Source organism: Geotrypetes seraphini, chromosome 17 (genome assembly GCF_902459505.1).
Source record: "Geotrypetes seraphini chromosome 17, aGeoSer1.1, whole genome shotgun sequence".
Lineage (NCBI taxonomy): Eukaryota > Metazoa > Chordata > Amphibia > Gymnophiona > Dermophiidae > Geotrypetes > Geotrypetes seraphini.
The window spans coordinates 12,173,130-12,195,345 of record NC_047100.1 but is presented as its reverse complement, the minus strand read 5'-3'; the positions used below and the strand labels follow the sequence as shown (position 1 = coordinate 12,195,345).

General features: G+C 39.8%; 1 protein-coding gene across 2 annotated transcripts in view; it reads right to left on the bottom strand.

The window, feature by feature from the left end:
* NINJ1 (ninjurin 1) overlaps positions 1-22,216 on the bottom strand; it is a 61,726-nt gene that overhangs the window by 3,852 nt on the left and 35,658 nt on the right. For both annotated transcript variants that reach the window (XM_033926585.1, XM_033926586.1), the window contains exons 2-3: positions 15,033-15,264; positions 2,105-2,270 (exon numbers count right to left, since the gene is read on the bottom strand). In XM_033926585.1, coding sequence (XP_033782476.1) covers positions 2,116-2,270; positions 15,033-15,264 — 387 coding nt within the window. In that variant the 3' untranslated portion in view covers positions 2,105-2,115. The remainder of the gene's footprint in view (positions 1-2,104; positions 2,271-15,032; positions 15,265-22,216) is intronic.

The following is a 22,216-nucleotide window of genomic DNA, read 5'->3' as shown; positions in this document are numbered from 1 at the left end:
GCCTATTCTACCAGGCTTACTCTGGAAAAGTACTGGAAAGACAACACACCCTTCGTATTCTCTAGGTTTCCATTACTTTGTGGACTTGATAAATACAGTATATGAATGCAAGTATGTTTCCCAGGTATTTATAGTAACAAAACTGCAATGAAAACACAGCAACTATAAAAACCTCTCTGTACTCTGGTGATATCCCAGACCTTTTTGGCTTTTCTTCAACACTATGAACCGAGGAGTGGTTCTCACCACTGTGTATAAGTAAACGTCTACTTTCCGAACAGAATCAAGCAACACTGAGTGAAAGGGTGTTTTCTTATTTGCTTATAATCCCACCAGAGCTTCACTTACAAGAGGCGATAAAAAAAATGTGACTTAAACAGCATAATTAGCTTTGGAGATTTTACAAAATAATATGAAGAAATAAACCCAAAAATAATCCAAGCGATACCTATATTTATTGGACTAACTAGAACATAGTTACAGTAGATTAGCTTTTGAAGGTAATTCTTCTTCAGAATAAAGAAAAGCAAATGAAGACAGCTATCAGTATATAAAATATCAAAATATTCAAATGTCAGGAAAAGGAAGGAGAGGGGAGGGTGCCATTTCTCTTGAGATTTTACAAGTAAAAAAACTAATACAAAATGAAAACCACCACTTCACTCAATCACACCCGTATAGCTTTGTCATGTGGGTTATTTGTAGAGAATGACACGGTGACTGTTACCCTCGGCTAGCCACAGGTAACCAGCCGAAACGGGGAAGAAAAGAAACTGCTCGCCGTGGGTATGGGGACAAGGCCATTCACCGTCCCTGGGGGAGGGTAGGAAAGATGGAAGGGAAGAAGACAGAGATGCCAGACTATGGGGGGGAGTGGCACAAGGCAGAAAGAAGGCAGACAGTGGACGGAAGGAATAGAATGACGAGAAGTTAAGGAAAGCAGAAACCAGACAACAAAGGTAGAAAAAAAAATTTTCTATTTCTTTTGTTTTTTTTGCTTTAGGATAAAGTAGTATATTAGTTGTGTTGATAAATCAAGTTTCAAGTTTATTTGTAGTTTGATATACCGACCATCACAAGTATCTGGTTGGTTTACAATAATAGAAATTAAAAAGATATTTAAATTATTTAAAATTGCATTTAAAAAATGGGGGCAGTTAAGATCTCTTTGTCTAGTTCGGCAGCCAGAACTTTGATTTATAAAATAATTGTACAGAATATTGTTTCTTCTTATACTTTAATAAAATTAATTCAGTATAAAACTATTTGAGGCTTGTGAGGATGGGATCAGGTGGTTTGCGGGGATGGGGACAAAATTTTTCCCTATGTCATTCTCTATTTATTTGTAAATATGCAGTATTAAGGAAAAGGAGAGTACCCAAGAAAGGGACTTGGGGGTAATAGTGGACAAGACAATGAAGCCGTCGGCACAGTGCGCAGCGGCCGCTAAGAAAGTGAATAGAATGCTAGGTATAATCAAGAAGAATATTACAACCAGAACGAAAGAAGTTATCCTGCCGTTCTATCAGGTGATGGTGCACCCGCATCTGGAGTACTGTGTCCAATATTGGTCGCCGTACCTAAAGAAGGATTTGGCGATACTCGAGAGGGTTCAGAAGAGAGCGACATGCTTCATAAACCTTTCATACGCTGAAAGATTGGAGAAACTGGGGCTCTTTTCCCTGGAGAAGCAGAGACTTAGAGGGGATATGATAGAGACTTACAAGATCATGAAGGGCATAGAGAACGTGGAGAGGGACAGATTCTTCAAACGTCTGACAACTACAAGAACGAGAGGGCATTCGGAAAAATTAAAAGGGGACAGATTCAAAACCAATCCTAGGAAGTTCTTCTTCACCCAGAGGGTGGTGGACACCTGGAATGCGCTTCCAGAGGGCGTGATAGGACAGAGTACGGTTTTGGGGTTCAAGAAGGGATTGGATGATTTCCTGAAGGAAAAGGGGATAGAAGGGTATAGATAGAGGATTATTATACAGGTCCTGGACCTGATGGGCTGCCGCGTGAGCGGACTGCTGGGCATGATGGACCTCTAGTCTGACCCAGCAGAGGCATTACTTATGTTCTTAAAAATATGGCAGCTCACCTTCTTGAATATTACTGTTCTGATGAGATCGCAGATGCTGGTTTCTGGACACCAAAAGCTGTAATAAAGATGTTCACAACAACTATAAGGAACACCAGACCTGTTGCAACGTTGTTGAGATTATTCAGTGTGGCATGCTTTGCAGGATTATTGAGGTCATATTTTACTAAAAAAGAAAACATTACAATTAACATAGACCTAGGTAATCAAACAACAAAATCCTACATATTATCCTTATAGTATTAAATCTTCCAAACATATTTCAGAAATTGACATTTTGTGCAGGACCGGATTAATACTATATTGGGCACTAGGCAAACATATTTGTGGGCCCCTCTACTACCATTATTTCACCTCTCAGGAAGTAGCAGGGAAAAGTGCAGAGTTTAGCTGTGTGTACAATAGCAATAATACTGTAGTTTGTGAGTGAGCAAGGGGACTATGCAAGCACATTCTTTGAACGGAGACATTTAATGGGTAGAGTTGGCGAGCAGCCAAGTTACCCAGTTCAAAAGGGAAACTCAGTCCTTGGATTTCTGTAACCCTATCCTGGTACATTATGGGATCTGAAGTGTTGATTTCAATTGGTGGTACGAGGGACTACAAATAGAACACCAAATTGGGATATAAGTTCAAAAACAGGCCGACTAAAAAGTCTCCCTCCTGGAGTTGGATAACCTGGTCTGAGAATCTGGAAAGCTAGGCATGTCATTTTCACTCTCCAAAGCCTCTGGTACAAACTCGAGAGTCCAAGGGTGGACTGCTCAGAACAAGATTATAAATTTATATCTTGTAGAACTTTTTATGGGTAATATGTATAAGTGTAAAAAAGTTCATAAATGGAAATGCAAAATAAAACATTTAGGGTTTTTTTTATTATTATCTTTAATGCTTCTGAGTGGAAGCAGTATTGAGATAATGTTCAAGGAATTTGCCGAAGTCATTTAGGCCCAGATGCTCTAAAATCGCAGTTAAAATCCTGTGGGCTGCTGTGGTGCTAGTAAATAGTCTGATTTGAAAAAGGCAATTTATATTGAAATCATTTCACATCCAAATGAGTTTCGTAAAGATCCGCTGTAATCCCCATCTGATCAGTTGCTGGAGAAAGCAACCGACACATGCGCAGAGTCGGCAAGGGAAGCCCTGGACAGAAGGGGAAGCCTTGAAGCAGCCTCCTGCCGCTCAGTTGTTTGGGGGGAAAAAAGTAGTTTGTTTTTTTAATGGCCAGAGATGTTGTGCATGTCTTACACAAGCACATCTCTAGCCCATTTAAAAAAGTGTCATGCCGGGACCCCCCTATGGGAGGGGTCTTAGGCCCCTCCCAGTGCATCCCAGGACACACCAGGAAGGGGAAGGCCTGCCATTTTGAAGATATCCCAATACCAGGGGTGCAGATCTTTCAGCAGAATTCTATAGCACAGGAAGTACAGCTTGAAAGGTCATCTACATCCAGGGAAATGTAGCCCTTTGAACCAGTGGCATATCTGGCTGGGGTAGAAACCTGGAGCAGAACACCCTCTACGTGCAGCTGTTGGTCCTCCCCCCCCAGAACAGGAAGTTGACATCAGAGGGGCGGGGACCGGTGCAGTCGATGGCCATGCATAGATGAACCCATAGACCAGTGACTGCTCTGGCATGGTACCCCCAGGCTCTCTGCACCCGGGGTGGACTACCCCCTGCCCTGCTCTTGGTATGCCACTGCTCTGAACTATAGGATACCTGTTAGCGACACCTCAATTTGGAATCCAAAACCTGCTGTCCAGCCTCATCTGAAATTCATGTGGTGCTACAGAGTACCAAAACAGCTTCACTGTCTAGTAATGCCTGAATCTTTGTTAAAACTAACAAAAATACCATATAGAAGCTTCAGTTAAGGAGAGAGAAAAAAAAGACAGAAGATAGAATAAGTGGAAAACAAATGGGGAGAAGAAAATGAAAGACAGGTTTTCCAACAAGGAACGAAAAAGAAAAAATAATCACATGCAAATTGTGTGTGAAGACAAATATCAAGAATAAAATAAAAGTGAAAGGAAAACTTAAACTTCCTCTTCCTCTTATTTCCTTTTCATTAATCATTTAGTACTCTAAACCATCTTGCTCATGTCTTTAGTAAGCTAATAGAAAAATGGAGCACCATCTTCAGCAAAAATGCTAATTTGTTTTCTTGGTACAGTATTTTTGTTTGGTTTTTTTTTTTTTAAACAAGTTTATACATGGAAAACATATAAAAAGGAAAAATTCAAAAATGATGACTAAATAGAATCAAAACACAAAACTTAACAAGTCATTTTGACTGCTGTGTATAGATGTTTGTTACTTAATTGGTTTTATCTTTATTTTTGTAAACCATTTTGATTGCTCTGTTCATAAAGCCTACAAGCTTCAAACACAGAGAAAGTAAATTCCAGTTTAAGAAAAAGCTTTCCATACTTCTGAATCATTATTTTAGGAACTCCCACTCATCCACTTCTGCTCTGAAGCAGTGGCGTACCTAGCATATGTGACACCCAGGGCCCATCATTTTTTGACACCCCCCCATCTATATAAAAAACATTATTTTTAGTAACAATTCACATATCGCACAATAAGAGTGTACCTAGGAAAAGGCAGCATCTTAAACACTGCAGTGAGCACTAAAACACCAACACATACATTGTAAAACTAAACAAGCCAGATCCCGCACAGTCAATTGATCCTGAAATCAATGCCAACTGAAAACTATGTTCTTTTCATACACACAGAACAGAGATACACCCTCGCCCAAAATGGAATAATCACAAACTAAAAATATAAATATGTAGACAAAAGTTAAACTGAACCGCCAAGAAACCAGACTCTGCATACAATGCAACACCACAAAACCAGTAACACATGTCCTCTAATACTGTGCAAAATATAAAGACAGTAGATGTAAATTTTAAAAAACTGATACATAACAATCACCACTTTACAAATTAACAAATAAAAATAAAACATATAATGAGAAATAAGAAAATTTTATTGGACTAATCCCCGTAATCCCCATCTCCGCAAACCACCTGATTCCATCCACACAAGCCTTGAATTGTTTTATATTGAACTTATTATATTAAAGTATAAAAAGAAACAATATTCTGTACAATTGTCAATTTATAAATCAGCGTCTTCTCCCCACTCTCTCTTCCCCATTTCCCTTCAGTGTCCTCAGCCCACTCTCTCTCCACTTTCCTTCAGTGCACGCACATAAAAACAAGCAAGTAATTTTATATCATTTTCATTCTATTCATTCATAGAAATTAAAGTCTAAATAATGCCAGTCACATAACAAAACATGATTTTACAAAAATAATTCCTTGCACAGTCAAACCTGCAAGGATTACTAGATGTCTTTCAGCAGCTCCCCTCCCTCCCTCCCCCTTACCTTTGTGGCCAAGTCAAAATGATCTACCAACAATAAAATTTTATAAACACAAAGCACACTGTAAGCAGAGAAAATGTTAATCATCATTTATATTCTGCGGGTTTTCAAAGAGGTCAAGGCAGATGACTTTATGCAATGTCACCTCAGTAACAACTATACAAAAATAGACAAATATACCCCCTCCCTTTTTACTAAACAGCAATAGCGTTTTTTAGCGCAGGGAGCTGCACTGAATGCCCCACACTGCTCTCGACGCTCATAGGCTCTCTGCGCTAAAAACCGCTATTGTGGTTTAGTAAAAGGGGGCCATATAGACAGCATATATAAATTCTCAAAACGGACACATTTTGATCACTAAATTGAAAATAAAATCATTTTTCCTACCTTTGTTTGGTAATTTCATCAGTCTCTGGTTGCACTTTATTCTTCTGACTGTGCATCCAATTTTTCTTCCCTTCTTTCAGCCTCCTGTATGCTTCCTCTCCTCCAGACCTCATTCCCTCCCCCAACTTTTTCTTTGTTTCATCCTGCCCCCTTCTTTCTTTCTCTCTCCATGCCCCCTTTCTTTCTGTATGTCTGTCTTTCTCTCTGTCTCTCTCCGTGCCCCATTTCTTTCTCTATGTCTGTCTCTCTGTGTCCCATTTCTTTCTTTCACCCCAGCCCCCTTCTTTATTTCTCTTTCCCCATGCCTCCTTTCTTTCTCTGTCTTTCTCTCTCTCCGTGCCCCATTTCTTTCTTTCACCCTCTCCCCTTCTTTCTTTCTCTCTCCATGCCCCCTTTTTTTCTCTATGTCTGTCTTTCTCTCTCTCTCTCCCATGCCCCCTTTCTTTGCATATCTTTCTCTCTCTCTCTCCGTGCCCCATTTATTTATTTATTTCACCCTGCCCCCCCCTTCTTTCTTTCTCTTTCCATGCCCCCTTTCTTTCTTTATGGCTCCCTGTCCCCCCCCCCTTCCTTTCTTTCTTTCTCCCTGCCCTCCCCCATTGGGAAACATGCTGCTGCCACCGCCGCTGGGGAAAGGCTGACACTGGCCATTGGAAGGCCGGTGCTGAGTTCCAGGCAGCGATTGGCTGGCCCAAAACGTCCTCTCCGACGTCAGATTAATGTCGGGCGGCGAGAGTTGGTCAGCCCCGCGGGGAAGAGAAGCAAGGCGAACTCGGCGTCGGCCTGTTCTCTATGGCCAGTGGCAGCCTTTCCCCGGCGGCAGCCTATTCCCCGGTGGGTGGCCAGCTGTGCACCCCCTTGGGGCATGCACCCAGGGCGGACTTCCCCCCTCCCCTTGGTACGCCACTGCTCTGAAGTTCCATCCAGATCTTCAGAATCTTAGCAGGTAGAACACCTGTCATACCTGGATTTGGAGACGTTCAAAAAGGAAAAGTCTATAACTTATTAGGCTGAGATTTGGGAAAGTCATAATGAAATGGATCTAATCTTTGGGATCTACCTTTAGGAGATTTCCCGGAGACATGTGTCTACTCACTCCAAGGGACACTGATGTAGCAGTATGCAACCCCATAATCATGGAAATCTCACTTACTGCCACAGACCCAATTGATGAATGTGGCTTAGCCTTTAACTGAAGCAATAGCCTATGACAATACTGAACTCTGCCTCTTTATCCATTTTAAAAGGGGAAGAAAATGAGAAAAAAAGGCCAAAGGGTCCTATTACAAATGTAGAAACATGGATGCTTCAGGGCCATCTTCGTTTCAGATTAAAAAAAAAAAATCTTATTTTAAGCCTCTATTAATTGTGCCTGAACATAAACCATAAAATGGGAGAACATTTTTACTAAACAAGCCAATTCTTTCTAGTGCGCACTTGAGCTACCACTTAGACTCAAATCAATTAAAACAGAATTTTAAAACTAACCTAACCTTCTGCTAAAGTAACGCTGCTACTGATTCAAAAAGCAAAAACAGTCGTCTTGCTACATACACTCCATTATCTTTATCACCAGGCACTTGTTCAGAAGATAAGCATACTGTGTGAGAAAACACCCTTTAAACCCATGAAACAGAAATTAGACTGTGCAAAGTCAAAACTGTTCTTTTGAAATGTGTAATTTTCATTCAGGATACAATATAATCTCGTTATAATGGATTTCAAGGGCCTGGAAAAACAGTCCGTTATATCCAAAGTTGCATTTTTTAAAAACTATTTAGATCAGCTTGAAACAACGTACAATCAATGAACAACAGTCACTGCACAAGCATATCAGCAACATCAATAACAAAACTCAGCAAAACATTGGTATGGCACAAAATGATTGCAAAACCAGAACACTAAAAGATGTTCTAAAGCATTATGTCATACTCTACTGGAAAGAAAAATACTCTTGTCATTTTCTTCTGGGCTGCATTTTGATACTATATCACCGGCACGCCATGCACCTTGTAGGCGGAGCCTGCATGTCTGTTATAGTCGAACAAAACTACAGCTAAAAAGCAGCAATGGGGACCAATGCTGAGTTTTGTTATTGATGTTGCTGATATGCTTGTACAGTGACTGTTGTATGTTGTTTCAAGGTGACCTAAATAAAGTTTTAAAAAAATGCAACTCTGGATATAACGAACTCTGGATATAATGGACTGTTTTTCCAGGTCCCTTGAAGTCCGTTATAACAAGATTATACTATATTAAAATTAAAAAAGACTGCATATGCAAACATTAAAAATGCACCCACTTAAATTATTTGTATAGATATTCCTAGGGTCAGTTTTTATGGAAATGGAGAAGCATTGCCAGTGTATATTTTATAAAATACATAACTTTTTCAGAGTTAAGTTAACATTTGTTCACTGGCATTTGTATGCTATTAAGGATTGTTTTACAAAAGTACAGTAACAGATTTTTCTGACTTTTATAAAATACATGTCTTTGGACTTCTCACAAAAGTGTCTTGTTATAAAGTTACTTACTTTGGCCACAAGACTAAAGGGCTAGGGTTAGATTGGGAAAGCGGAAAAGGAAGTATACATGGTAGTTTCATTTTGATATCACTGTGCGTGCCATGTGCCTGTTCTAAAACAGATGCAAACTGCATGAGTTTTTCCCCAAAGGGAAACCCTGCCTGAAGCTTTCTTTTGAAAATGAGCTTGTGGGAGTCATGGACAGAAAATATAGTACTTACAGACCTGCAAGCAGACCAGGGAGTCTGAAAACTAACGCTAGAAATGCAGGGTTGAGGTCATTTAAGCAAGTGTTATATTTGAAGAGAAACTTCTGCTGCTAGATATCTGATTAAACGCCAGCACAGTCAACAAGGATGTAAATACTGTTTACGTAATTAACAGTTAAATGGCTAACTTCTTAGTTTCTCAGTTTCCAAAGCCTACCACTGCTTCACAGCTGTAAAAACCAAGCAAAAGGTACTCAGCCTGTTGAGGTTTGTGGAAGGCCCCTGCCCCACCATACACACAGTGTACTTATGAAATCTGGCCAACAGCCAAGACTGCCTCAACAATGGGAGCAGTGACCCATACTGGGGGCTTGTGGGAGAAGAGGGGTATAGAAAGAAGATTCTCAAGTTAGTTGTCAGCTGTGGATTTACCTTAGCCTTTCAGCAGCCCCATGAAGTAGCATTAGAACATTTTTACCACCTTTTTAAAAAAAAATTTACCCAAGGCAAGGTATAATGAGGCAAGAGAAAAAGAATCAATGATACAATGCTCCCTTTGTGATCAGCATGTATAAAAACTCTTTGAAGACTCGGTACAGCCCTTCAAGTCCAGACAAATGAACAAAAAGCACATTTTTTCAAGGCTATGTAACCGTTTTCTTCAGCAACTTGTGAAAGAGAGCTATCAATGGATTCGGTTGTAAATACAGTAACTGAGGCACAGAAGAACATGCAGCTAAAGCATTCAACATATTAAAAACATCTACATGTTTGAAGAAAAGTAAGAAAGACTCACTCAGTGGGGGAAATGTGTATTGGTACAAGACCACACTTGTACCTACCTCCCCACAATATTTATCGGAAGTGGTGGTCGCATGCACAGACCCCAGTTTCCTACATCAAGAAATGTGTGGCAGAGGATTGTGTGCCATATTTATATATTAAATAATGCAAAACTACTTTATAATAAGTTGTTTCCTGGCATTTCTTTTATGTCCAGATGATCTATTTGATTCTTGCTCTCTTGAAGAAAAGGGTTCACTGCTACAAAGGATGAGGATATAGAAGGGAATCTGGGGATAACAGAGAGGGAAGAAGAAAAGCAGGACTGGCACAAGTCAGCACATTAAGCTTGGCAAGGGGGCACCAACCTTTGAAGGATGCAAAAATGCTGCTGCATGCCAAGTACTGCCTTACCTGTTATACTGGCCCTGCAACATCATGGCTCCTTCTGATCTTTCCAGTTGTTGCCACTGCCTGTGTCGATTCCTTCACTCAGTCACCATGCCCACTGAAGGCAGCATGATCAAACACTTCCTGCCTGCATGCTCTTAGGTCCTGAAGGACCTCCATGGTCCCACCTCCTAATGCATACTTCCTATTGTCAGGGCACCCCCTGACTAAGTTGGGCCTTCGGAACCTGAGAGCATGAAGGCATAAGTGTTTGATCACTGCTGCCTTCGGAAAGTCTGCAAGCTCAGCGGAGGTACTAGCAGTGGTAACTCAAGGTAGAATGCAGAAGGATAGGGGGATGAGGGGAAGGGAGACTGGGACAGATGCTGGCTCCAAGGTTGGGGGGGATGCGAGATGTGGGATTGAAGAAAAGAGGGTGACAAGCTGGACATTGGGAGGGCCAGAGACACAGTAAAAAGATGATTGATAGGGAGGAAAATAGTGCAGGAATACAAAGGGGCAATAAGGCATGGAGGGGAAAGAGAAAATGTTGCACGTGTATGGAGAGGGAGGAGAAAAGAAAAGAAGGAGATGCACATGGGGGAGAAGGGTAAAGAGAGAAAAGAACTGCACATAGATGGAGGGAAAAAAAAGGAGACGAAGGGTAGAGAAGGAAATGGAGGGAAGGGGAAGGAAAATGCACATAGAAGGAAGGGAAGAGAAGTGGAAGTACTGCATATGAATGGAAAGAAGACAGAATGGGAAGGGAAAGAATGGAAATCTAAATAGATTTGAAGGAAGCAGGAAAATGAATATGAACAATCAGTGCCAAAGATGGATGTGGGGCAGGAAGTGAAGAAAGGAAGAGAGAAAAGAAATAATACAACGATCAGGAGTCCTTAGAAACAGAATTATGAGTGTAGACAGGGAAGAGACCAGAAACTGGTAACAAGATGATTAAAAACAACTGAAATCTCAAGACAAAAGTAGGAAAATTAACTATATTTTCACTTTAGTGACTGAAATATCAGTTTTAAAAATTTACATTTTGCATTGTACAGAAGGAAATGCATTTGGTACCGTGCTGCGAATAAAATCTGGAATGCAGGGGTTTAGTTTAAACTGTGTCTCAATTTGTACTTTTAGTCTGTAGGTCACTTATCCTGTTTTTGAAGAGGAGCCATCTGCATTTTGCATGTGTGACTGAAGACCAGTGCTCTAGTGGGGTTGAATGTCAAAATCACTCATAGAAAGATATTTAAATCAGCTCTTCAGCCTTTTTGGTTCCAAAGCAGCCTTGACAAATATTAAACAAAGACCACAGGTATAGTAGGGTGTAGAATTAGCCAGCACGTGTGAGGAATGAGGATGTGTGGGAATAAGAGTGGTGTTAGTGGTGAGAAGTTGGTATGTGGGTTTAGTAACAGGGTGGTTTGTGTGGGATATTTGCAGGCTATGTGGAGAGAGAGTGTAAACGTGGGAAGCCTGTAGATGGCATTATTTTATATTAGGTGCACAATAATAATAATAATAATATGATAATGATAACAACTTTATTCTTCTATACCACCATAGTCGTAAGACTTCTAGGCGGTTCACATTGAAGAAGGCTGGACAATCAGCGAATTACAGAATGCAAGAAGTGAGGGTACAACTTATTACATAGGAAAAAGATAAAAGGACAACATATTACATCGAGGTTGGGGCGGGAAAGTATAACTTGGTAAGTGGTGAGGCTTCTGTTTATGTGAGGAATTTGTCAAATAATACAGTTTTAATTGCTTTCCGGAATGCACCGTAGGTCAGTCTGTGATCAGTATCCTTCTAAGACGATTGCTGACAATTGTATGTGCCTAGTAAGACATCAGTGAATAAATAGCTAATTTCGTAAACAAGAAAGCTCTCTGCACTAAGCGGCTGTAATTTTAATTGCAAAATCTTTTAATTAAATAGTAACATTGTGTGAACAGAGTTAGTAAAGGCGTTTTGGGAAAAGGGGTGCAGTGATCTGCTATTAATATTAATGAACGGTGACAACAATTTATAGATTGGAGGGGGTGCCAGAAAACCTGGCACTAGCCCTGGAGAGAAAGGATCTCAGGGAAGGGGGGTCAAGTTCCAGAGGGGGTGAAAAGAATGGAAATTATGGAAATGGAGAAATCGGGAAGAATGAATTGGAGAAAGGATGTTCTGGGATATGGAAGGGAGATCTTGATCAGAAATTTGAAGGAATTGCTCTTTCAAACCCCTCCTGCTTATGCCAATCCCATCTCTTCCCCAAACCACTTGTACAGAAAAGTATATATATTCTATTTAGAAATCAAGGTAATATTTAAACAAAACAATCCTCAGTATATATTTCTCAAGTCTACTATTATAGATCCAAGACTACAATGAATGGAATAAAGGAAATATATTTAGAAAGAAAGAATATCGCTTAACACCTGAAAAGCAGAGATTACACAAAAATAGAGTTAACAAGAAAGAGCACCTTGGACCCCTTCAGTGTGCTTCAATGCCAGAAATGTAGTTCAAATAAAACATATTTCAAAGATTGATATCTAACAATACATTTGCAAGGATATCTCAAATAAAAAGTTTCACCAATCTGGGTAACTCCAGGTTTCAACAGTAAAAACTGACGCCTACATTTTTGTGTATCATGAGAAACATCTGGAAAAGTTTGAATCTTCAAACTCAAAAATAAATTAGTGTCTGCTCTTGAAAGCCATCTTCAAAACCCAAATCTTATCTAGTGCAAAAGCAACCATTATTACTAATGTTGAAGGTTTAGCCGATTCCTTATTAGAAGATTCCAAAATTGCTGAAATATCACGAAAAGCATCATCTTGGACCATTTGTTGTTGATTTTCTGAAATTTTAGTAGGCAAGTAATAAACTTATGAAAATAAACAACTTCAGAAACAGACAAAATTTCCACAAAATACCTCTTAAGCATTTCCCTAGGTGATTAGTGATGCTCCTTCCCACCCACAGTCTCCTACAACTCCCTGGTGCTCACTGACCCCAACCCTACTCTTATGGCCTCTAGCGCTATCCCAGCCGACAGACTCTGGGCTACCTTTGAGCACGTATACGAATCCCTCATCCTTAAAATCTGTCTCAAACTGAAATCTTGCAATTGTTCTTTAGACCCATTTCCCTCCTACCTCTACGAGGAAATACCCTCTCAGGCCATCTCTTCCATCACCAAACTCTTAAACTCCGCCCTACATTTGGGCCTATTTTCCCCAGAAATGGGCCATATCGTCTTATCCCCTCTATTGAAAAAACCCGACCTCGACCCCTCTTTACCATCCAGCTATCGCCCAATAGCAAATATCCCTCTCCTAACTAAGATGCTTGAGACCATCATATCGACCCAACTTTCATCCTATCTTGAGAAATTCTCCATTCTCCTACCTTACCAATAAGGCTTTCGCCCCAATTTCAGTACCGAATCCCTATTGACCTCCCTAATCTCCAAGATTCAACAACTTCACTCCCACAACAAGTTCGTCGTCCTCCTGCAATTCGATCTTTCTGCCGCTTTCGATGTCATTCACCACGATATTCTAATTTACCAACAACACCTCTACAGTCCTTGAATGGTTCTCAAAATTCCTCCATTCCCGATCCTACATTGTCAACATGAATGGCACCTCATCCTCTCCCTGGATACCAACCTGCGGAGTCCCGCAAGGTTCTCCTCTATCGCCTATCCTCTTCAACATTTATATGCCTTCTCTAAAACTCCTCCATCTATCCCCCCTTGAAACAATTTACACCTATGCTGATGACATCCTTGTCCTTCTTGAGACTGACTCAAACCTCACTAATCTCTCAGAGAACATTTCCTCTTGTATCTTGAACCTCCAATCTTGGGCCCACACCGTCCAAATGAAATTGAATGAATCCAAGACAAAACTTCTTTGGCTCGGCCCAAACTCTTTACTAGGAGGCCTGAGTGAGAAATGTCCTAAGACCCCTGGGTACCTATCATCATTCGAAAGGACAAGCTCAAAATTCTTTCATCCTCTATTGGACTTATTTGTAGACCCTCTAGCCTGACTGTAGAGAAAGCAACCAAGGTCCGTGCAACAATGAAACATTTCATGGATATACAAGCCATAGAACCCGTACTGACCGAGGAATTGGGCTAGGGCAGACACACTATATACTTTATGATGCCCAAGACTAATCCTGGATCTGAGCTCAATCAATGCAGCACTGGAAGTGTACCAATTCCAGATGGAGACCTTGTGTTCAGTCAGTTATAGTGGCACCAGGGAAATTTCTAGTCTCCCTGGAATGGAAAGATGCTTACTTGCACATTCTCAGCACTTACCTTGACTGAAAAGTATAGTTATTTAAATGTGGGCAATATCTTTAATATAAAACAATTTATCATATAAAGTTATAGCACCAGGGAGTTTTTTGATCAATTATCGAGACGTGACCTGCCACATTCACTAATTATAAAGCAGTGTTATTGCCATAAAGGTCTCCGAGGTCTTTTTCTACCTTTACACTGTATATCTGAATGTGCTTTTGTTGTTTAAACAGGTGTTTTTTTGGTTTATACTATTTTGATAGCAACACCTGAAGTTGCATTATACATTTGTGTTCAGGCTTAATACCTGCCCCATAATCTTGATTTCAAACCAAGGATTTCATTGACTAAAATGAAAAAGGTGCTCCCCTAGCTAAGATGACAGTTTAAAGCAGATAAAAACCAAAAGTCACCTGTTAGCTCATTTTCCTCCCATTGTAATGCTATTTTAACACACTCATCTTCAAAAATTCAATTCTTCAGACTTGCTGAACCTTAGTTTATTTTGCCACAAGTCATGTACAATCATCATTTCAATCAGTCTACACTCATTCAATCCAAAAAGCTGTGGCAATCAAGACAGCATTGGACAGAAGCAAAATGAGTGCCCAAACTTGGGTTTCTTCTTAGAGGCTACACTTATTTGCAGTACTCTGAACCATTTGTGATTACTGGTACAACAGATAAAGTGGAGCATCTCTTTTGCTAAGAGGGCCAAACACATCAACCCATACCTTGCCACCCCCTCCTCCAAGTTCTTAATCGCTTATGCTCCCATTCCACTAACTGAAGAATGTATTAACAGAGGTTATCATGATAAAACCAAGAATCAATAGGAAATGCAGATGTGTCAAACTGAATTCAAAAGAACATTTAGTATATTAAAAGTAAAAATACTCACCAATGAAGATTAAGAGAATTCCTACTATAATCTGCAGAACAAGTGACAGGCTGATGAGGACAATCAGGGGAATGTAGAATGAGAAGGAAGGACCCTGCTCAATCACTGCTTTCAACTGCGTTGCATTAGCCATTAGCAGTGCAATGTCCAGCATACTTTCAGCAGCACTTTTCTTGTTGGCATAATGGTTCATATTAAGACGACCATACCTTCGTCCTCGATGAGGCGGATTCTGGAAATAAAAATATCTTCTGTAATAATTCAATTTGAAACATTCACAAAACTTTAAAAAAATAAAATCTAAAGGAACAGTTTGATATAAGTGGCTGATTTTTATCATCTTAGTTTTGGATAACTTACTGATATGTTTGGTGTAAGTCACCTGGGGTATCTTGTGCACAGGCTTCAACATACATTTTAATAAGTAAATAAAACTGATCAGAGAGGTTTAAATGCCTGCAGAAACAATGGTCTAAGATTAATATATAAAATAATATTGCTTACCTGTAACAGATGTTCCGTATGCAGATTGATAAAGCACAAATGTGGGTAACATTTGACAGTGCTGGGGTAATAAAACTGCTCTCCCAGAGCCATAATGTTAAAAAAAAAAAAAAAGTTCTGAGCCTATGAAACCCTACCTACATGCAACAGTATTTATTTATTTATTTATTGAGATTCACCCAGTCGCCTTCACAGTACAGTATAAAGCATTAATGATTTGTCATCAATTCCTGTATGGAAACATTCCAGAATTATTTAAAAATAACAGTTTAAAGTTATACAACAAAAAGATCATTGCGTTCTGAGAATTTGGCTTTACTGAAGACGACTGTGAATCCAAAGCCTGTTGATACTAGTAAAAAGTCATTTTGTTGCGCCAGGAGTTAAGATACAGAACTCTTTGGTGGATCAGATACGGAATTGTTGTGAAAAGGGTATGTTTAGAAAATTACTTAAAATGCAATTATTTGTAGATTCCTTTTTTTTTTTTTTTTTAAGACAATCTTCTTCTCCAGTAGAACTGATAAAACTGCCTATGATTGCTATTATGCAAAGTTATGCCATTATTTTCTAACCATGTTTTTAAAGGTTGGTTTTTACGTTTCTGTTTTAAAACTATGTATGTCCGTTATGTATGTATCTCCGTACACATCCAGGGAAGTGGTGGGGGAGATATTTCTGTCCTAATTTTGTACTTTGAGTATTTACAGTTGGGGAGGATGGGAGGTTGGAAGGACATTATTAATTTGAATAGGGTAAGGTTATTGGAAAAATGTATGTTTCTCTGTTGTATTGAATAATCATTGGGTTGTATTGAATAATCATTGGGTGGGTAGGTGGGTGGGAGAAAAAGGTTTGGTTATATATATCCGTAAGTTGAACGGGCTTTTGCTGATTAATTGTATGTTATATATCTGTATATTGCACTATTGCAGTTTGGAAAATCAATAAAGAATTTTAAAAAATAAAATAAAACTATGTATGTAAATTTTGTAAACTGTTGAGTTCCAAGTTCTAGACTCTAAACTAACCAACGACCTGGAAATTCTCACATGCAAAATATCCAAAATGGATTGTAAAGACAACTTGATCGTTATGATATTTTATATGCCCCCTAACAAATGGAATCTAGCAAAAGATGACTTCTATGAATTCCTCCTTACAAACTCAGTAGCCGGCACCCATAATCTCCGGCACCCATAATCTTTTAGCCGGTGATGTTAACTTACAACTCGAACAGGAAGAGAATTCCAATGTAGCTGACCTACTTTACTTCCTAACTTCGCTAGGTTTCTCCAAGCCTCCCCCGACTACAACCCACAGGAAAGGTCACCACCTCGACCTGATTACTTTTCTCTCAAATGTCCCTATTACCCCCTGAGAAGGGAGGAGAGAGAGAGAGCTTGAGAGTCCTGTACAGGTAACAGGTGAAGAGCCTACCCTGAAATCCCCTAACATATTAGGCCAATAAACACAACTAAAGGCCTAAGATGGCTGAGAATGCTCTGACTAAAACTGTCAAGCCTTTGCACAATCTATGCTTGCTGAAATCAGCAAGCCAAGCGAAAAATGAGCGAGTGAAACGAAACTTATTCTTTTACATGGCAACTGGTGTCACATCTGCTGTAATGCCAGGGAAGTGGATCTGAGAAGGATGAGCACATGTCTTAACCAAGAATATAAAAATACATTATTTTGCAAGAATATCCTGTGATGGGCAGGCTTTTACTGGACGACGGCTTGAAGTTGCTGATGTGGTAGATTAAAGGGGCATATGCGGGAAAAGATAGATTTTCTGGTAAACAGGACATGCATATGGTATGACACAGATATTATGAACCAATTAATGAAATGACATGTAAGAAATAACCAATAAAGATTTATCATGTGATTTAGACCAACGTGGTGCTGGCCACCAAGAAATGTATAAAAATAGGCCTTTAAGAGGAAGTAAGCAGAACAGACATCAGAGGATCCTCAGGCCTAAAGATCACATTCTGTTACTCTATATGCTGAATGATTTATTCTTGTAAGCTGTTACTGATTTGTTAATAAATATACTTATTGATTGATACCAGTATATAGAGTGTGAGGTCTCTATCTCGGGGTAGGCCTAGACAGCTGGCCGACCTCACCCCCCAGTATATGTCTCATAGGTGAAACCTGGGCTAATACTCCTTGGTTGGACCACCTTCTTTGTAATTTTGAATTAAGTTGGATCAAAAAACAACCTGAAAGGAAAACTAGGACCAATCCTAAAAAGAAGATGTTTTGGTCAAGAGGACAATTAAACCCAATAGAATTCTGGTCGCACTACAACCTAATTTCCAACCCCGGCCTAGAACCTAATTCCGTCCTTGAGACAGACAACGACAGACTCAACTGGCAACTAAAAGTCAAAGAATATAAAAGAATAATTAAAGAAAAGTGCTGTAAACATTATTCCCAAATAATCAATTCTCCCTCACTGAATAGTAAAGAACTTTTCAGAATAGTTAACTCTCTGTTCGATATTGATTTACTCAAACGCTCCAACTCTGACCTCCCACCCTCCGCCACAATCCTAGCCGACTATTTTGCCAGTAAAATTCACAATCTGAAATCGTCTCTCGTAGTTTCCAGCACAGAACCAACAATCAACCAACCTGCCGTAGGAAAAGAAAGTTCAATAGCAGACATGACCTGGAATCACTTCGAAAGTCCAGACTGGAACCTATTCCTCAAGCTCTATGCTAAATATGCAAAATCCAACTGCCTACTAGACAGCTGTCCTCCCTCTGTCATGAAATCCGCACCCCCCCCCCCCCCATTTAAAGCCAAACTCTTCAACTGGGTTTCCCTATGCTTGTTCACCGGCTACTTTCCGACCGAACTCGGCCATATCCTTGTATCTCCTATTATTAAAAACCCCAAGGAACCAACCTCTTCGGCTACCAACTACAGACCCATTGCCAATATACCACTCTTCCAAAAAATTATGGAAGGTCTAGTGAATCATGACCTCATGAATTACCTAGAGAAGCTAAACATTCTTCACGATTCCCAGTCTGGCTTCCGCACAAATCATAGCACAGAAACCGTCTTAGCTTCTCTGACTAATTACCTCTTCCACTTATTTTCACTGGGAAAAAGCGCCCTGATACTCCAGTTCGACCTGAGCAGTGCCTTTGACCTGGTTGACCATGACATTTTACTCAGATGCCTCGACTCCATTGACATCACTGGACAGGTACTAAGCTGGTTCCCAGGCTTCTTAAAAAAACTGCACTTACCAGGTTCACTGTAACGGAACCTTCTCCCAATCCTGGCGCAATCCCTGCAGAGTTCCTAAGGGCTCCCCTCTATCCCCCTCTCTATTCAACGTCTACATGGCTTCGTTGGGTCATATGTTATCTGACCTAAAACTGAAATCGTATATATATGCAGATGACATCACTATTATCATTCCCATAACCTCTCTTACACAAGAGACTGAACAATTCACCTCTTCCTTCCTCACCAAGATAGAACAATGGACCACATTATTCAAATGAAAACTGAACCCAGAAAAAACCAAAATTTTTCTGGCTAGTCCCACCAACAAGCTAACAAATACCTTCTTGAAATTAAATGGGTTAGACTACCCAATTAACCCCACTATCAAAATCATTGGAGTCATCCTGGACCGATGTCTGACTTTCGAAGTCCATACTAATGTACAGGTTAAAAAATGTTTTGGTACCCTCTGGAAACTTCGCACCATCAAACACTATTTCGACTTCCTCTCCTTCCAACTGCTGGTCCAATCACTAATCTTAAGCATCCTAGATTACTGCAATATTATATACCTGGGATCCTTTAAAAAAACCAAACACCTAAGAATCGTTCAGAATGCTGCCGTTCACCTCATTTACGATTTCAAAAAATCAGATCATGTAAGTCCTTATTATAAAAAACTGCACTGGCTGCCGATGGAGGCAAGGATTATTTTCAAATTTGCTTGCCTCTGCTTCAAAACCTTAACAGGCTCGTCTCCAATCTACCTGTCGGATCACTTTGAACGTTCAGGCCCCACCCGCACACGTAATGCCCACCTGTTTGCCTTCCCGTCCCTAAAGGGCTGTGTCTACAAGAGATTCCTTGATAGATCTCTGGCATTCCAAGCAGGCAAATGGAATAAATGCCTAACCACTCTCATTTCTAACTCACCCTCCTACCAAACTTTCAGGAAATCAATCAAAACCTATCTCTTTGATAAATTTCTCCGACTCCCTCCCTGCCTTGTAACCCTGCCTTGTATCTCCAATATGCCTCCGGATATCCTGACTACTCCCGACTTGCTATCTTAAGCTGATTGTCTTGTTTGTAACATCGCTGTCTATGTACAGTTAACCGCTCTGAACTGTTATGGTATTGCGGTATACAAAAATAAAGTTATTATTATTATTAAACTGTATAGAAATTAACATAAATAAATACACTGAAGATTAATTAGGCACTTAAGTATTTTCCCTATCTATAGAAATTTTTAACATAAATACATACACTGAAGAGTAATTAGGAACTTAAGTATTTTCCCTATCTATAGAAATTTTTAACATAAATACATACACTGAAGAGTAATTAGGAACTTAAGTATTTTCCCTCTCTATCCCAGCAGGCTCACAGTCTAACTATGGTACCTGGTGCATTGGAGGGTTAAGTGACTTGTCCAGAGTCATAGGGAGCACGCTAGCATGGAACTCACCAGCTCAGGGTGCTAAGGCAGCAGCTCTAACCACTTGGCCACTCCTTCCCTCCCAGTATTCTTAGCGCCTCAATTTCCAAAGCTCAACTCTTAAGGCACACAACCCCACCCACCTCTTATTAATAATGCTGTCCACAGAAGTCACTTGTTACAAAGTGAGCATGTGGGCGACTCCCAAGTTTAGGGCTGCTCCGTTTCATACTATCTTTCCAGCAGCCTGCAGTTGATTGTGAGAGTCGTTAAGCCAGCACTAGTTGATCTTTCAACAATCTGGACCCAACTAATGCCACATCTCAAAGCATAAAGGGAAAAGAGCACATAGCTACTTGCCAATGGCACTCTAAAAGCCTGTCTTGCTAGATCCATTGTCTCTATAGTAGATGCAATTTGGCGAAAATTGACCTTGGAGCTCAAAGGAACATTTGTCTAGTGATAGCAAAATTGTACACCTAAAACAGATGGTTAACAGTAGTCCACATCTTTATATAAACACAGTGCTATGACACATACATTATGAAAATGACTGGTTTAAAGAATTTTCTGTTTAAACAGAAGGTATTGAGTCTATAAAAACAGCACACAGTCTTTCACTCGGAAGCCTTTTAGTGGGGTCACCCACAAATCCCAGCTGAGTCTTATGTTATGTTTAATTATATGCAACTATAAATGAAGGAGAAATTCACCACTCCAAAAATAGAGAACACTCTATGATACAAATAATGGTGAACCTTAAGCATACTTCAGTTAATCATAAGAAGTAAAAAAGCCTCAGAAGTCCCAGTGTGTAAAATAAAGCAAATTTGATTACACACCATTACAGGACTATTTTTTTCATTGGCAAAAAAAAAAAAAAATCTCTTTGTTACATTACATTCTTGTTGCTGGCTAGGTATTCAACATACCAAATTAGCAAGTGTTCATTTAAATGAGTAATAATAATAATAATAATTTATTTCTTATATACTGCTATACCGTGAAGTTACTGCCATGTTGGACAGAATGGTAATGAAGAGTTCGAGAACCTGGTCAATATTCTCAATGGAGAAGGTAAATGATGGGTTCTCTCAGGGTTTCTGCAGCTGGCATTGGGCTGGCAGCGAGACCTGGAAACCTACTTCTATTTGGGTGCCAGCTGCAGAAACCCAGCAGCATATAACCCAGCTTCACAGGGAGAGCATCTTTAAACTCCCTAGAGACTTTTCCATTCTTTGGGGGGAGGGGGGGAACCCAAGAGAGACCAACTGGCTTTCCTACAAAAATTCAAACTGGTGACCAACAGACTGCCCTGTTCCCAATCAGGTCAGCGGACCCACTATTTACAAAGAGACTGAAGACCTCACAGAATACCCAGAAGAAAGCCAAAGCATGATAGCTGAAATGTTGGTTTCTACCTGACAAGACACAGCAAGACCTGGAAACCTGCAAAAAGGTAGATAGTGGGGTTCTCCAGAGGTCTGTGCTGGGACTGCTTGTTTTTAACACATTTATCAATGATCTAGAGCAGTGGTCTCAAACTCGTGGCCCAGGGGCCACATGTGGCCTGCCAGGTACTATTTTGAGGCCCTCAGTATGTTTATCATAATCACAAAAGTACAATAAAACCGTTTCTTGATCATATGTCTCTTTAGCTATAAACGACAATATTATTACTAATATTTAGCCAAAAGGAAAGATTTATAAACTATAAAGAGTTTTACCTCATGCAAAATTGTCATTTCTTTAATAAGACATTAACTATTTTTTCTGAGGCCCTCCAAGTATTTACAAATGCAAAATATGACCCTGCAAAGGGTTTGAGTTTGAGACCACTGGTCTAGAGGTAGAAATAACTAGTGAGATAATTAAATTTGCTAATGACACAAAATTGTTCAAAGTGATTAAATCAGGATTGTGAAAAATTGCATGAGGACCTTGCAAGACTGTTAGACTGGGCAAAAAAATGGCAGACGACGTT